Below are 17,946 nucleotides of genomic sequence, written 5' to 3'. Positions count from 1 at the left end.
CTGGAGTCACAGCATGATTCTTCGTTGGCTATCTGGTAAATTGTCTGAAAACATTTTCTTGAGTATGCTGTACATTAACAGTCAATACAAGGTTTAGAGGTTTATATAATTAATAATACAGGCATCACTTGTGAATTAATTTTTTTGAACGGTCTTATTCTAATATAAAGTCACAGCAACAAAGAGCCTAGCCTGGAAACACTGAATGCAAGATTAGTAGCATATTCATCACACAGTTACCTTCACACTCACTGGACCACTTTAAAGTTACCAATCAATCTGTTCTTTTAATCCTTGGTATCTAGTGAGAAACTAGTTGTGGAGAAAATACACAGAGGTATGGAGAGATTATGGACACTCCACCCAGAAACTGACCATCTAAACCCAAGCCCATGGTCTCAATAAAACAATACTAATAACTCTGCCACTCTTCCAGAACAGAGATTGATTTAAAAATTGTTTTAGACCCAACAACCTAAACAATTGCTTGTCATTTGTCACAGATTTTCTGACATTGTTTACCACAGAATTGTTGGTCACCAGAAACCAATCCAATTTAATATCTAGTAGATACTGATGTAAATGTAACTGAAACCTGCAGATAATTCAGACTATAGGCATTGCAGTTAATTTAATACAATATAGGTCATTCATTGATACTGTGAAGGGATGACCAGGGGCAAAGGAGTGACAAGTGTGATGCAGGGCAAAGAGAAACTCCAAGAGATCCATCCAGAGAAAAGTGAAATACATATTGTACAAGAGAAAGACCTACCATTGTGGAATTGCAGGGTCTGTTAAAAGGACAGGAACCTCCCAATATCTGCATGGTGCCCCAGTAGAGTAAAAAGTGGGGTACCAGTACAAGTATCAGTGAGATATGGCCAGTTGAGAGTTATATGTTTTCTGAAGAATGTAGAGAGCACAGAGGTTTGGACAGAAGTGGCTCCCAGGAAAGAGGTTAACGCTGCTAAATCTGGAGATGGAAGAGAGATTAGGGTAAAGGCCCAGTGGCAGTAGGAAGAAGCCACAGTCAAGACAAAAACTAAGACTAAAGATATGAAAATAAAACTTTGAAAATAAATAAATACTTTGTTGGTACTTTTTAGAAGGCAGAAAGAGCTCAAGAACTGTGTAGGTAGGTCTAGGGTGGTAACAGGGTATTTTTGTGTATCTCTGGGTCATCTACAAGTATGTATTCAGCATGGAATCATCTTGTGATGACTTCCTCAATCATGTATTTACAGTAAAAAGGCTACCTGTTTTTAAACTGCACTTGAGCTGCATACTAGCAGCATGTCAAGACTAGCAGCATATTAAGAGTAACCGTCATTACAGTGTGTCTTGAAAACAGGGTAGGGAAACTAAATTGGATAATAAACCTAAACCACATCATCAGGAAGACTTAGTGACAAAGATCTGTGGCTAATGTTATAAGATGAACACCCACACATATCATAGTCTGTTATGGAAATAAAAAGCATGTTGTCACACACGTTAACATGGAAGGCAGCTAAAGGGCTTGAATGAGAGTAATTCTGAGCTAGACTGGGAGGTAGCAAAGTGCACTGACTCTTTCTCTTGCTTTCTCACAGGAAATTCCACCTGGCCCTGATGATGTCATTCCTGGTTCCGGCCTCTTTGATGTCACTTCCAGGTGCGAGCCTATGGATGGAGACCCTTCTGACCTTTAAAGCCGCCATCTTTCCTCCATCCCCTCAGTTCTGTTCTGGACTCCAATTTGTACACATCAGTACAAACCTTTAAACCATTTATGCAGCCAGGGAATAATATACAGGTGGCTGCCCCAAGCCTTTCTGTGGCTTCTTTGAATTTTGCAACTACGCCACTGTACTCCGCTACCTCCCGGTCTGGCTTGGAATTACTCTCATTCAAGCCCTTTAGCTGCCTCCCATGTGCAAGTGTGTGACAATGTATATGTGAACACATAAATTGGAACCATTACAAAAGATATACGTCTGTCCTGATTTAAACTGAATCATAGCACTGTATTAAAATAATCATACTTAATTTATCATCATAGAAAAGTAAGTAATGCATGTAAAATGTAATATTGATAATTCCTATTTCCCTGCAACTTAATGAGTTAAATAATGATTGTCATATACATTTAATTACTGCAATGAACAACAGTTTTTTTCAAAAGGTTTTCTAGAAGTAGCATTACACAATATGCATAATAATGCTGCAGTTTGCCTTGCAATGACAGTAAGTTTGATATAATTTAATGCAGTATTTCCAAGAATGTGTAATTAAGATGGAAGATTTAACATTGTGTTTTCAAGTATGTTACGCAGAGATTGAAAAAACATAGTATTTTTTCCTCATATTTTCTGCACATGATTGTACATCCTTAATTACCGGTGTGCCCATGATAACAAGCAAATAAGACAGTGAGCTGACAGCACAGGCAATAAAAACAAAATACAACAACACTAGCTGTGGATTAATTAAACTTCTATTGTTCATTGCAACAGCATTAACAGGATCATCCACTGCTAATATTATTCTATGTAGTCTAGTCATGATGCAATGCTACTACAATAATATCTCAGATACACTGCAAATCACCCACTGCTTTTGAGTACCAGGCCTCATTAGCATTGTTCACTTTCAGAAACTATCACCTATTAAAATGTAGCATAACATTCTATATTACTAAATTCAATCTGTATAGCGGCTGACCCTGTGCTCTGACCCCAAAAGGTCATGCAAAAAGACAGTTTCCCCTCAGTGATTAACAAAGTATATCAAATCAAAATCAGACTGGAAGCAACCCTGAATGGAAAGCCAGTCTATAGTAAGTTCCTTTCATATTTGGACACACACACAGGGCCATCTGAGACTAACCAGTCAATGTGACCTGCCTGTCTTTGGAAAAATGGAAGGAAACCCGTGGAAACGTGAGGAGAATGGACTAATGCCACATGGAGAGAGAGACCATACATGAGATTTGAACCAAGGATGCCAGGATCATTAATCAGCTGTGCTCCGTTACAATGTATATTAGATAGAGTTAGTGCATAAAATTTGTAGGAGAAACAATTTTTTTTAAACTTAATGTAACTACATTTGCGCTTAATAAACATGGTTGACAAAATGTATTTCCGTTGAGTTCCAGTGCAACATTTAGCAACATACAAGGTACAAAGTGCAACAAAAACAATACAATAAATAAATAATACAACCATATACTGTAACAGTATAGTGTGAAAGGGATTTAAACCTTCCAGAATAAAGTAATATTGCGCTGTAATTAAGATATTGTACAGAGGCCTTTTGCAGCATTGAACTGCACTGAATGAGTGATAAGTTAAGGTTAACAAAACACATAACAGGATCGCAGTGCCGCCTTAATGTATGGGCACAATGGGCACTGGCTGGGGGTCCCAGGGGCATAGGGGTCCACGATGTTTCTGTTTTGTTATCAATACGGGCCCCCCGCACGATACTTTGCCTGGGAGCCTATGACGCTGGTAAAGATGGCCCAGCAGTGTAACAGTAAACAGAAGAAAAAGTGCAGGTCCTGTTAAAAAAGTCCAAAGTGTAATATTAGTATATAAGGCATAAAATGAGGTTGTACACTGGAATGACACTGGTTAAACAGGAACTAGACATTTTGTGCATTCAGAATTCTGATGGCCTTTGGTATGAAACTATTAGTCAGTCTTGCAGAACCAGAGCGGAAACTTTGATACCAAATATATATTAAATATATTCTGAACAAGAATATATCTACTGTATTTTAGTAATTATTATATGCTTATAATTATTAATTACATATTAAGCAAAAGCATAAGCACTGTCTAGATTATATTAGTCAAATGAGGTGATCGATTCACTAAACTGATATCATGCCCAGCTTCTAATAGGCTATTAAAACTGCAATTTAATTAATAGCAGTTATAACCAATTAACTATGAACATGAAAGTGGGCACAACAGCTGATTTCACAGGATCCCTTCTGCATTATGCATAACACACTAGTGAATTGGTTCTAATAGCCTAGGGTCAAATCTGAGCAATGAGTTGAGTTGACTGGAGTCTTGTTGGTCCATTGAGTATCATGTAATATTGATTAGTGCCTGCTGTAATATACTTCTGCCCTGGCTGGACTGGTTCTGTCTCTGGGGTTAAGAACCAGTTCCTTGCTATTTAAATCCTACACCAGAAGGGTTTTGTTACTGTTATTTTTGACTCATGGTGTGCTTATCACTGTGTAGACATAACAAGAAAAATGGCACACCAATATTAATCATTTTCAACATTAGATATTAGAAAGATTGTTATATGAAGATCAATTCGCTCATATTCAGTTTTGACATACATGTCTTGTGATTTTTCCAAGGAACACCTTAAAATTCCAGGCTACTGAGTCATTTCTCCATCTGGCAAACTACAAGGGTCAAATCATTGACATTAATTCAAATGCTATGTAATAACACAATTATATCAGATTAATACAATAATAAAATATCATTACAATGAAATTATTCATTGTGTCAGTGTTATGGACAGATGGATAAAATGCAATAAAATACAAATCTGTTTGGGGGTAAAGTAATATAAAAACAAATAATTTGGTAGAAATATGATTTAAAATACGTGAACTTTTTTGTAATCAATTTTTATTGATGTCAGACAAATAGGAAGGCAACGAAAAAACGGAAAGACATAAAGTAACCGCTTAGTTTTCATTACAAATGTTCTGTAAATGAAGCCGAAACTTAGCGTACCATTGGTCGAGTCGCATGTTCGCGCCACACCGCTAGGGGCGCGCTCGCAACCTCTATAAGCTCTTTCGAACTATTGCTTTTCCGCATTGAGAACGCGCTGAAGAAAGGACGGCGGTACCTTCTCGCTGAGACAGGACGGTAAGGTGCGACTCTGGGGTGGGCGGTCCGGGAACCAAAAGTAGCCCTTTAAAGAACGATCAGTTTCTGTTTAGTAACAGGCAAGATTTAAATAATTTAAGTATTGAATTCACGGAAACCGAGAGGTCATCCAAAAGCCCTAGTCAAATATGTCGGTGTTGGGGCCTACCTCTAATCTTGTCGTTTTTAAGCGTTGTTAAGAATACGGGCTTGTATACTGGTAAGACCCAATCGGAAGACTGGGATGCTGTGCTAAAAATACCCAGCAAGCAAGACTTTTACCGACTCTACGCCTATTTTCATATGCTTTTGCACCCGAATGCGACCGCGGAAATGCCGTCATTAGAGCTGTTACGCTTGGCAGAAACGGGACCAGACAAGAAATAAATTGATAAAAGAGGCTCTGTCGTTTTTCTTTTTTCCCTTATTAAACAAAGCAAACTAACAAAAACAATCCCGCTTGTAACTTGCAATGTCGTTGTTTTATCTTTGAACTTACTAGTTTTTGAAATGTTTCCATATGTCAAGTGACGTAGTGCCTGGAATATTATTTTGCCGTTTTAAGGAAAATCGTTGAATTAGCAAGATGTACACCGTTGTCACTTTAGAAAGCTCATATAGCTATTTTGTTTACTAAATGCGTATTATAGCTGTCTGTTGCAACGTGACTTTGCCACTGTCTTGGCAAGGCCATATGGTTGCAGTTTCAAACCTAGGTTGGCCATCTATTCTGTTTAGAATGGGCATGCGTTATTATTAATCTGATACGTAAAGTGCATAGGTACGATTTTAAAATACACGACTGTTATAAATCGGTTACTCGGCTTGGTTCGTTTAGTGTGGTATCGCAACTTTTTACCGTATCACCGGTTGTTTTGTTTATCACATCAAAAACGCAGTATTCGCACTACAGAGTAGAGACACATTTTAGTTGCGCGTTTTTTTTTCCTTATCTTGTTCGGTCCATTATAGTCTGCCTATCATTTTTAATGTGGAAATGTTAGTTTTCATATTTTGATTGGATCGTAATAAAGAAACACGGCTTTACTGTACAGTGCATTACCTTTTAACATGTATTTTCTGAAGAATGTTCCTCGTTTGCAAGCATATGGTGCTAACTGGTCTCGTCGCTGTTACTGTTTTTATAAACCTGTCTGAATTAATAGGGAATCCCAACCGTGCGTTTATGTCTACCTGTCTGTAAAATGTGAGCCATGGGTTGTAGCAGGAAGATTAAAGAAAATGTTTAAACTATGTAGATTGTGCTTAGTTGTAGTGTACATTGAAGAAAAATGTTAATGTGTTGTTTTTTCACTTCCAGTATTTACATTAAAGTGTTATGTTTTATACAGATTTTTTGACAGTTCAAAGGGTTTGTGTATTGAATAAATTAGATCAGATGTTTGCCTCTATTTTGTGAAGGTATGACCTTGATATGAAAGAAGTATTTTAAGGAATTAGTTAGCCTTTGGATCATAGTGATTTCAGTGTGGTTTATAGTTGTGTTATGTGCACTATAGCAGAAATTGTTTTGCTCCATATTTTGGTATTTCACATAATGTAATGATGTGCAATTTTAATTTTTGCTGCAGACTGCATGCAGGTCCATTTGTCAGAATTCTAATGCCATTCACTTCATTGGTTCTTCAGAGACCTTGATTTAGAGATGTATTATTCTTTTACAGTAGCACCATGGCTCGTGGGCAGCAGAAGATTCAGTCCCAGCAGAAAAATGCAAAGAGGCTGGCAGAGAAGAAAAAACAGCAAGGAAATGACCAAAAGGCTGCTGCAAAAGCAGCACTAGTCTTCACGTGTCCTGTCTGCAGGGTGAGAACAAGCTGTTTTGGAGTTGAAGGGAACTATACACTATTAATCCACTGTCAATCTAAATGTTTACTCCAAACTTAAGTGGTATATATTAGCAAATGTGAATCAATAAACTGAAACCTTTATCAGTTTTTTTTTTTTTTTTTTTTTTAATTTTTTAAATCTGAGATTCAAATATAACTTGAAGATTTAGTTCAGTGTTTCATATATAAGTGTACACTTCTTTAAATTGGGATACTCTTTTATCGCAGATTGTTTAGGGGCTTATTGTTCTTGTACAAAATTCCTGTCAATGTGCAATTCATTTATATCGCTAAGCAACTTGCAGAGGAAAATAATGCAGTAGACTATCAAATGTGTAAACTGTTGTGTTAAAAATTAGCTAGTTGTCCAAGTTGGCAATAAACATAAACATTACTATACTGAGAGTATTTTGTTGGTGAACACCTGGGGCTGTTGTCACTTGAATAGTTTAAATAAAAAAAAATAAATCCATGAACAACAAGTACATCTCCAATCTTTATTTCAAGTTTAACAGATCCTTACAAATAAATGTTGGAATAGTTTTATAATGGGTACTGTCACAGAGCCCCATTCACTTAAACATTTTATGTTGAAGGTGTGCCATATATAAAGGATTTGCTACAACGTTCTTGCGTTTTCAGAAATTTCTAAGTAAACATCAGTTCATCTACTGTAGGAGTGCACAGTTGTATTTACTTTCAAACTAGATAAACTAGACACAGGATTTGTTTTGTGGTACCACAAAATTGCTTCCAGCACGCAAGTCTCTGTAATGTATGTATTTATGGAAACTGTATAGTAAAATGTATCATCTCCAGTGTACTGTATATTAATTCAATGGCAGAAGGAAAAGTATGCTATAATATGTTGGAAAATGTTGTTTTTATAAAAAGTGTATGCTGGTAGGATAATTTTGCATGTATCTAGTGTAAATTGTCACCTAGTCATAACCAGATTTCCTGCAGGGTTAATTTTGGCATTAATACAATTAACTGTTTTATCTGCATTTTGCAAAATTCTATAAAAATCGGTAAGAAAAATAAGCTTCTCAGTTTTCTTAGCAGTCACATGTGATACTTGAGCGACTTGATTAGCAATTACCAACTTTTACCAGTTTAAATTGCGTTATGTTTCATTTTTTTTTTGCAGTTGGAAAATGCAAATTGCTTTTGGCAATTATGTGTGCATAATTGTGCACTTTGCACTCCATGTATAATCTGTATAAAACAGACTTGACATTGCATCCACTCGAGCTGTTGCTTTCTAGGTAGTGTAATATTCTGTTTTAGAGACCACAAAAATGAGACCTCCTCAGTTATACTTTATTTTGACAAATACTTCAAAAATGAACAAATTGTAAATATCCAGTCAATAATTAAAAGAACTATCGGCCCCAACTCAAACTATTATATGCTAGGGAATGCAAATAGTGATTGTGGGCTAGAAGCAATGAGTTGTAAACAGTTAAACACACTCTCCCATTCCTATGTCATGCAGCGACTTTAATGTAAAACCAATACATCCTAGTTTGCACAATATGGCAGTTTATGAATGTATTGCGTACTGATGTGCTTTGCACAGAAGGTGCTTTTGGATGTTGTTGTTCAACTCCTTGCAGTCCTTCATACATGAGCAATAAAAAATGTTGGCAACGTTTAAGCTGTTCTGCATGCTTCTGTAAAAGCGGTGCAAGACCTCGACCACCTGCCTGACTTCTATAACTGCTGTCTTAATGGATCTATCTTTTACTTCCTGCTGTTGAAAATTGTGTATTTCTGCCTGGCACAACTTCTTTCAGTTTGTTTGCATATTTTTGTTGGTTTGGTTTCACTACAAAATTTGTTTGGTGTCATCAGGGCAATCTGGTCAGCCGCTGAATATTGATTTTGTTATTGACAACTTATTATTTTTGTTGTAATCGAGTCAAAGCTAATATGATACTAGTTTTTAGTTTTGCATATGTGGACAGGTGATGTTTTGTAGTGTGCATGAAAATTATGTAGAAAATTGCGTGCTTGAAGCATCACATGTTACTTGGGGGACATATACAAGGATGTATACAGTCAAGGCAGTTTTGAAAAAGTGCTATCTTTAATGTGAATATTACCTGGGAAGAACAGCTTTGCATATCGGCTGGTTCCCACAAATTGAACAGTATCAGTATCAAATTTTATAAGTTGTTACCCAGTTTAAAGCGATTTAAAATTATTCTCCATTGCAAGAGACATTGTAAATTGCAGTGTAAAACAGGCTGCCTCTTAACCCTAACCCCTTAAACACTTAATCGTTGTTGATATGTTGTGCCTCCAGGGGGCTGTTCCACGAAGCAAGCTTATAAAATCGAGGATTATTTGTAATAGCCTCGCTTGAGTTAGCCTAACAGTTCACTTCAGGCTCATTGAGTTCCACGAACAAAATTCAGGTGTATTTAATCTCCGTTAATGCAAGCCAAGCTTGATAAGCGAGGCTAGTGCGCGTCCGCGCGATATAAAAGGCAGCCTTGTTAATCGATGCTGGATAAGTAAGAATGGAAACTAAGGAAAGAGCTGTGTTTTTTTTTCGCAGGCGGAGAAAGAATAATTATTACAAGCCTATGAGGACTACAAAGTTATACTAACTAGAAAGGGGAACACGAGCTGTATTATCAAAGCTCGTGAGGCTGCATAGCAGAAAATAGCTGACAAGTTAAATGCGTAAGAACATGATTTTAGTAACTTTTGTGTTAAGGATGTCAAACTATTTAACAACTAAATGAGAACAGTTTCGAGCCTTCAAAATGTATAGTCATTAAAATTTCTTTTTACATATGCATTTTGTTACCAGTTGTAAGGTACTTTAAACTGCACAGGCTACTACAATGTCACACGCTCTGTCTGGTGTAACTCGGAGATGCCGCAGGCAGTTAAACCTGGATTTTAACTGTCCAAATGTCATTTCAATGCGTGCCCTTGTCTTACAATGGGCATGGTTGAAATGTCTTTCCGCTTGTGTTGCAGGATCTGTATATGGTGTGAGAAGAAACGGTAGACATGGGTATCCTCTTTCACCAAGCAGCACACCAGGAAAAATTCCTATAATGGAAAGTAGACACATTAGACTGTAGTATAATAAACTATAGTATATTTGTGAATTTTAGTTGACTTGCCTTATCTGAGGCTTTGAGCCAGTGAAGACTCGCGAAAAATTCTGGCATCATGTACTGATCCTGGCCATTTTGCCACAATATTTGAAATTAAATGTTCAGCAGTGCATACCATCTGAAACATTTTAGGAAATGGTAATGACATACATTGCTAATGTTGGACGACTACACTTTCACCTCTTGTGTATATAAATGTGAGATGATATCAGTACTTACCTGTACATTAATACTGTGATATGATTTGCGGTTTATGTAATCAGGCTCTGTTGGACCTGCTGGAGCCTTTATCCTCACGTGTGTACAGTCAATGGCTCCAATGACGTTAGGAAAGCCTGACAAATTAAATTCAGTTACTTATCAGGTAATGCTTTATGTGCTGTAAATGAGTAGATGTTTAAAGATTAAGCACCATTAATTCCAAAGAAAGTTTCCTTAATGGCAAGAATTCCTCGGTGGCCAGGAAAGGTAATGAATATATTTAAAAAGGACTTTAATGCAACGCAAACCTTCCTGATTTCACGGCACACTTTAGCTTTGCTTAAATGTTCAGCATCCCCCACACTGTACAGAAATGAACCACTGGCAAAATAACGCAAAGCGATACACAAAGACTGTGCAACCGTAAGGGCTTTAGAGCGACATGTGTTTTTAGAAATGTAAGGTTCCAATAACTGACACAAATATGCAATACTGTGTCTACTAAATCTATAGCGCTCGTATAAATAATCATCCACAAAATGCAACGGATCTATCCTGGGCGAAGTAATTGTGGAACCTGTTGCCTTAAAGCTCAACGAATGAGCCTCGCTCCCTCATCAACTGGATTATGAATAAATGGGCACGCCATGGTTATTCATGTAAAAGCCTTCAATGCACTCCTTGTCATTTTATACTTTCTAAGTAATTAGAATCGCCTGCATGTAATCTGTAATAATTTTATATTGGAGGGTCGATGTGTGCGAAAGAGGGAGTGAACAGCAGCAGAATAATCCCAGCCCCGCAGAATGTCGTGCTGTGACATCACATGGCTTGTCCAATCATATTCATCAAGCTAAGATAAGCTTCACAACTAACCTGCCACGGAGCAGGCTTGTCCAAGAGCATATGTTGGCATAGTAATTAAGCGGAGCTTCAGGTTAGCCTCGTTCGTGGAACCGAATTTCGAGCAATTAAACCGGGATTATCGAAATAAACCTGGATTTTGAGGTTAGCTCGCTTCGTGGAACAGCCCCCAGGTTTGCTAGTAAGCCCTTGATTGTACTCTGCTCTTGAATGCTTTTGTTTTAACTAGGGGTTTTAATGCAGCTTTGTCTTTAGAAAAAGTTTGAACTGCAGTGGGGACACTGAAGTCTAGTTTTAAGAGTTTTATTGGAATTGTTTTTTCTCTGTCTATGTTCAAGGTGTAATATGAGAAGGAAAATATGCAACAAGCTGAATGTTGAAATGCATATCTTGTAATTCACTTAAAAAAAAAAAAAAAAAAAAGTGATTTCAATTACTGAATTAAAACTGCTATTGCTGCAACTTTTTTTTTTTTTTCTTTTTGTGCCAGCTGGTTTCCTTGCAAAGTACAATTCTTAATATTTTTCTGTGGATGTTTTTACAAATGGAAAACCAGTTTTAACACTTACCAACCTATATTTGACTAATCCTAATGATGATTATTCTTTTTCTGGAGATGTGGAATAGTTAAATGAGAAAAGCATCAGTTTACAAGGTTCACTAATTAGAATGCAGATTAGTTACGTTATGTACAAATGATCATCTGTCCCATTGACTTCAGTGGAGTTTTCAATTTGATGAATTTTAATTTTGCATCTTTTATTGGATCCTATTACAGACCTGTAATTGAAAGCTCAGCAGATCTTCATGTGGAGAGTGTCACATGTCACTAGTCAAAACTGAATTAGAGATATTGAAAATAGACATTGACATGGCATATTAAATGCTACAATAGTTTGCTATTCATGTGTTTGTGAGGCTGAAGCTTGAAATACTGATTCCACTTTTAAGAAAGGGATTCACCTTTTATTAAGACTACTTTGTTCTAAGCTTACTGTCAAGTGTTTTTGTTTGTTGTGAAATCTGTTTGAATCTGACAGAAAAGACTAGTTCATTTTTAATATTCTTATTCCTTCAGGCTGATAATTTAATATCTTCCTGCCAGGCCAAATTTTGTAATGCTGAAAACCGGGACTCTTGAGTGAAATGAGGGTATTAATCTGGGTGGCAACCCAGTTTTCTTAAATTTTTAGTGTGTTTTTTTTTTTTTTTTTTTCTCTCCAAGATATCAAATTTTAAAATCATTACCTTGAATGTAATTATGTAATTATGTAAGTGCTTCAAAGAGAAAATTTTTCAGCAGAATACTTTACCAAAAACAATGCTGTAACACTACAGTAGAGTGTTAAATTTTACTTGAAGTGAAAGTTTCACACTTCTAAAATCCAGTTAATGGAATATTACACTGTAATTGTTTAGACAGATAATAAAATGCTAAAGAAATTAGCCAAGTTGCATTTTAAGATGATGTGCAGTGGAGTATTATTTAATAGTAAATTTTTTATAGCTCTTTTCTCGCTAATCGAAGCACTTAGACAGTGGGGAACCACTTCAATAACACTACCATTGTGTAGCACCTACCTGGATGATGCAATGCCAGCCATTATTGTTCCAGTACGCACAACACTTATTAGCATTCAGGTGATGGAGGGATGCGGGAGAGCAAATTAGAGATGGAGGAGGATTAGGGTGTCAGAATGGACAAGGTCATGATGAGCAGTATAGCCAGGTCATCGGGATAAACCCTACTCTTTTTATAAAGGTGTCCAGTGATCTTTAATAAAATAGAGTAAATTCACATACTCCAGCAGCAGCATACTGATAAGATACAATATTAAAGAGTGATAAAAAAAAATGCAGGTAAAACGGACAATAACTTTGTATAATGTTAACGTTTACCCCCGTGGGTGGAATTGAAGAGTTGCATAGTGTGGGGGAGGAACGATCTTTTCAGTCTCAGTGGAGCAGGATAGTGACAGCAGTCTGTCGCTGAAGCTGCTCTGCTGTCTGGAGATGATACTGTTCAGTGGATTCTCAATGATTGACAGGAGCCTGCTTAGCGCCCGTTGCTCTGCCACGGATGTCAAACTGTCCAGCTCCGTGCCTACAATAGGAGCCTGCCTTCCTCACCAGTTTGTCCAGACGTGAGGCATCCTTCTTTATGCTGCCTTCCCAGCACACCACCACATTGAAGAGGGCACTCGCCACAACCGTCTGATGGAACATCTGCAGCATCTTCTTGCAGATGTTGAAGGGCGCCAGTCTTCTAAGGAAGTATAGTCGGTTATGTCCTTTCTTGCACAGAGCATCAGTATTGGCAGTCCAGTCCAATTTAATTAACACAGAGTCTCAGGACCTTGGTGAAACCTCTCAATTGAAAGACAGCACCATATTTACAGCACCGTGTCCTGGTCGTTGCACAGGGGCATTGGAATCCACACATATGTCCCCTGTTGGCCTCATCAACACCTCTTCCAAGACCAACCCAAGTTTTCATAGGTTGTCTCCCATCCAGGTACTTGCTGGGCCCGAAACATGCTTCGCTTCAGGTGGATGACCTGTTCTGAAGCGCAGGTTATATGGCTGTTGTTGAAAAGTCAGGGTATTGTAAACTATATTATAAAGTAATTCACTGGATTTTTTATTTTTACAGGACTATTCGCTATATTCCAGTTATTGTCCGTTAGTAGATGCCAGTCAGTCATGCCTTGACACATGTAGCTCCAATTAAATCCTTAAACTGTTACAGCAGAAATACTGTAGCTAACTGATGGCAGTGTCCCAAATGTGGTAATACAATGGCAGTTTAAACATGCGTACCTTTGGCACTAACTTTTTCTTGATGTAAATTGGTGGTTTTGTGGCACCAGAAATGTTTTTTTTGCCACTTAGTCCATTTGTAGTAATGATCAAAAAAGAGTTTTAATCTTCTGTTTTTATGGACAACAGAGATGGTTATTAATGGAATAGACCACCATGGGAACCAGTGCCGAAAAAAGTGCAAACAATATCCAAGTGAAAAATTGCAACTTACTTGTGTTGTTTAATCCATATGTCAGATTTCCAGGCCTTTGGCCACACACATTTTATTTATATATATATATATATATATATATATATATATATATATATATAGCTTTATTTTAAATGAACCACTTCTGGGAGGGGAGTATCATTCTCATTTGAATGTATTCCCTAGCACTTCACAAGAGGATTTTCTGGAGGTGGTTTATTTAACAATATTTTAGCAACACGTAGATAATGTGACACCAGTAAACTGAAATTTTGTTCATGGATTTCTTGATATTTGCTCAGAGTTGGTCCCCTTAGAAGCTTATTGTGTCGGGAATGTTTTTTCCATAAACATGAGACTAAAAACTTTTCTTGCCACTGGTTGGTTGTAGTAATTGGCAAGTAACATTTTAAAAAAAAAAAAAAATTTCATTTTGGGATTTTCCCTTAAAGTGTGCCGTTTTTCATGTTTAGGAGCAGATACAGTACACAATTATAGCACTAGAGGGCATCTATTATAATTTGTAGTACAGATGTCTGTCTGGAGTTGCATTTTAATACTTTAGAGTGGGTTAAAGAAGCCTACAAGAAACATGGCATGGTGCCATTTTTTTTTATTTATTTTTTTTAATTTGAATAGTTCTAAAATATTAAAGCTTTTTTTTTTTTTTTTTTAAGAGCATAAATGATTTACAGAGACGTGGTGCTTTATTTTTTTTCCCCTTCCCCCTTCAGACACAGATGCCTGATCCCAAGACATTTAAGCAGCACTTTGAGAGCAAACATCCAAAGTCTCCTATGCCAGCAGAATTGGTGGATGTACAGGCTTAAATGGAAGGAAATGACAAACCGGCTTGAGGTAATTTTAAAAATTTTCCCTTTCTGAAATCAAAGGGATGTATATAGATAGAGATCTATATCTACACACACAGAAAGATGCTACTTATGTGCTTGGTTCCTGCTATACCCTTTTAATATGATGGAGAAGAAATCTCACAACATTATACACAAACATTCCTTTATTGATTCACCTAGTCATATGCCATTTTGTCGGCTAGTAGCTGTATGCTTAAGTTTCAGATACCTTGCTATGCAATCATGATAGGGATCCATGTTTAGGTCCTGTGCAGATTGCACAATAGGAACTCCTGTTTGAACTGTCACTTTATGTACTGCAGCAGACCAGCTTCAGTAAAGTGACATTAGCTTTTGTAGTCCAGTTACACAACTTTTAGTTGAAGTTTGTCAAACTTCAGAACCTCAATTGCTAATCTTGTTGCCTGAATGTGTGTTATATATAAGAAATGTAATCTAGGCATATAAATACACGCATGCACACTGTGGGAGATTCTAATGTGCAGGGCCCAGACTTGTATGTTACTTGCATAATAATGAAGTGAAAAAAATGAAATAAACACAATGCATTCCTTGATGGATGTGTAAACGATCCAGTCACATTCAGTGTTGGAAATGGTCGCCTTCTTGCAAACACAGATTGACAAGGCACTTCATATTGGGAAAGGTATTCGCACACCTTGTAGGGGTGGTGGCAGCAATTTCCTGTTCAGTGTTTTACTGTAATTGTTCCAATGTACGAGGCTTGTTCTTGTACACTTTCAGCTCTCCCCAAAGGAAGAAATCAGGATGTGACCGGTCAGGGGAATGAGGCGGCCATAGTACCTTTTGAAATGATCCAATTGCCAAAAAAGTATTTGTTTTGTGCAATGCTGACATGCGATTGCTTCAATAAGACAGTAATACATCATAACGTGGTATAACTTAGAGATATATATATATATATATATATATATATATATATATATATATATATATATATATATATATATATATATATATATATATATGTAGTTAATCGCAAGGGATGTCGGATTATCTGACAGTTTGATTTTTCCGTTATGGTTTCACTATTTCAAAGAATGACATGCTTGCAACTTTTTCTGAGAGCTAATAAAGTGCCACCTAGCAGAGTCGGCACTGTCTGAAGAGTTTAAAAGTATGGTGAGTTCAAGCACAATATCTGGCCATTTTTCCTTTTTGCATTCTGTAATGGTATGTAAAGCATATCAGCTTCTGTTCTATATTCAATGTCCAAACCCCTCCCCCATTCCCCATTTCCTTATCCCTCATAGCTGCATTGTATTCATTCCTGGTGAATGCTTGTTGGTTGTGCATCTCTCTCACTCGGTCTGAATCTGACACAACAACCTGAAACAAAATCAAACATGTCCGGGTGACCACATGGAGTAGTTTGAGTTACTGGGGTATATTAGATTGTTTGATTTTATAGCCATAGGAGCAACCCCCAGTATCCCCTACATATTACTAAGGATATGCAAATTTTAATCTATCAGTGTCAGACTCCCTGTTTTTACTTAAGAGCTATTCTAATTTCAATGCATTATTAGTTGAGTGCAAGGACACTTTGCTAATACCATTCGCCAATTAAACAGTTTTGTTTAACTTAGTCTTGGCTTCCACCTTTAGGATTTAAAATTTCAAGATAGATAACCTTGAGTATTAACAGTCCAAGGAACTTGGGGAACATGAGAGCAAGGGCATTTAAGAGAAGTCTAATATCTTTAACAAAGTTAACTTCATGTTAATGAATAATGTTTTGCTTTTCATTTTATGTGCTCAATTTTGAATTTTTTTTTCTTTTTAGACAAACTTTGATCGTATATGTTGTACAGATTCTGAAGACTGCATTTGAACCAAACATGAACAGATTATTATGATTCAAGTTCAGATCTGAGATGACCACTTGCATCTGTCTTCTGAGAAAAATGGACGGGGTGGTTTTTTATTTTTATTTTTTTTCCCCTTGGGGTTGGGTGGGGGGGGGTATGACAGATTGTGGATCTGTTTGCTGAGGATTTAGTTTTTAAAAATGGATATTAAATGGCAAATGTATATGTATTCATGCTGCCAAAAATAACAAGTCTACTTTAGTATTGCATTAGCCACAGGTTTTCTTGGTGGTTTTGCATTAATTCTGTCCTCACACTTTTTTTTTTTTTTTTTTGCTTACCCAACAATAAGGACTAAATGTTTTGATATTGATCTTTCTATCACTAGAAGTAAAATGGAAAACGTATTTTAAAGTCATACAGATGTTTTAGACTATTTTCGTTAAACAAATTATTTTGCATTTTCAAGTAAAATTTGAAGTCTTTACAAACATTAGTTCAAAGTAAAAAAAAATATATATATATATATAAAACCTTAAAATACCTCAATGTGAAGAGGAGAGGGGTCTATCCTTGCCAGGAAATGGTGTTCTGTATCTTGGATATGAGTATATTATGCATCCATCCAATTCAGTGAAATGTTGGAATTAAGGGCTAATGCTGATGGTGACGGTTTGCCTTTTGAGCAACCACTTTGTACTTCTCAAAACGATTCTAACTTTACTACTGGGATCCAGCCATAGCAGACCCATGCAGAGGAGGAGAAACCAAGGAAAATAAAACATTGCTTCAAAGTTGTAGATGTACCAACACTTACGAGTAGTGTAAATTCTAAGACTGGCTAACGAAGGGTGTTGTGTGTTTTTTAAAAAAGACAATTATGCTGAGGAGAGTTTTTTTTTTTTTTGGCAGGGATAGACACCTCAGCAGCTTTCGAATCCTGTGTATTTGACCTTTATGTACATATCACTATTTTCAAAATCCCACTTTTTTCTCTGATTTTTAATGACTACTAACTTGTACTGTATTCAAATAAAATAAAAGCAATATTGCTACATTGTGTCAGTACCATTCTTAACACATTAGTGCTGGTTCATTTGAAGGTGTTTTTTTTTTTTTATGTCTTAGTGGTTTTTTTTTTAAAATAAAAATTGCCAATAGTCAACCTTAATGGAACCATCAGTAGACTTCTTAGACAGGAGTCATGCCTGGTGTTTTCCTTGTTCATGTGAGATGATATCCCCAGGCCTTTTAGGAGGGGAAGAGAGTAGAAAAT

General features: G+C 36.7%; 1 protein-coding gene and 1 long non-coding RNA gene across 3 annotated transcripts in view; one reads left to right on the top strand and one right to left on the bottom strand.

The window, feature by feature from the left end:
* LOC120518109 overlaps positions 1-17,946 on the bottom strand; it is a 100,013-nt gene that overhangs the window by 79,961 nt on the left and 2,106 nt on the right. The window lies entirely within an intron of this gene.
* Positions 4,791-17,725, top strand: zgc:91910 (uncharacterized protein LOC445276 homolog). Of its 2 annotated transcripts, none has more exons than XM_039740712.1 (4): positions 4,791-4,895; positions 6,581-6,722; positions 14,698-14,821; positions 16,646-17,725. In XM_039740712.1, exons 2-3 carry the CDS (start codon positions 6,588-6,590, stop codon positions 14,791-14,793), a joined length of 231 nt encoding a protein of 76 aa, XP_039596646.1. In that variant the 5' UTR covers positions 4,791-4,895; positions 6,581-6,587; the 3' UTR covers positions 14,794-14,821; positions 16,646-17,725. The 2 variants fall into 2 exon arrangements, with proteins under 2 accessions (XP_039596646.1, XP_039596647.1); XM_039740713.1 differs by having other exon boundaries at positions 4,828-4,900.

Source organism: Polypterus senegalus, chromosome 17 (genome assembly GCF_016835505.1).
Source record: "Polypterus senegalus isolate Bchr_013 chromosome 17, ASM1683550v1, whole genome shotgun sequence".
Taxonomy (NCBI): domain Eukaryota; kingdom Metazoa; phylum Chordata; class Cladistia; order Polypteriformes; family Polypteridae; genus Polypterus; species Polypterus senegalus.
The sequence above is the reverse complement of the archived record's forward strand: the minus strand, read 5'-3'. Positions and strand labels throughout refer to the sequence as shown.

Coding starts and splice junctions, on each gene's coding strand:
- zgc:91910 (XM_039740712.1), top strand. CDS start 6,588: ATGGCTCGTGGGCAGCAGAAGATTCAGTCCCAGCAGAAAAATGCAAAG. Junction 6,723..14,697: donor TCACGTGTCCTGTCTGCAGG/GTGAGAACAAGC, acceptor TTCCCCCTTCAG/ACACAGATGCCTGATCCCAA.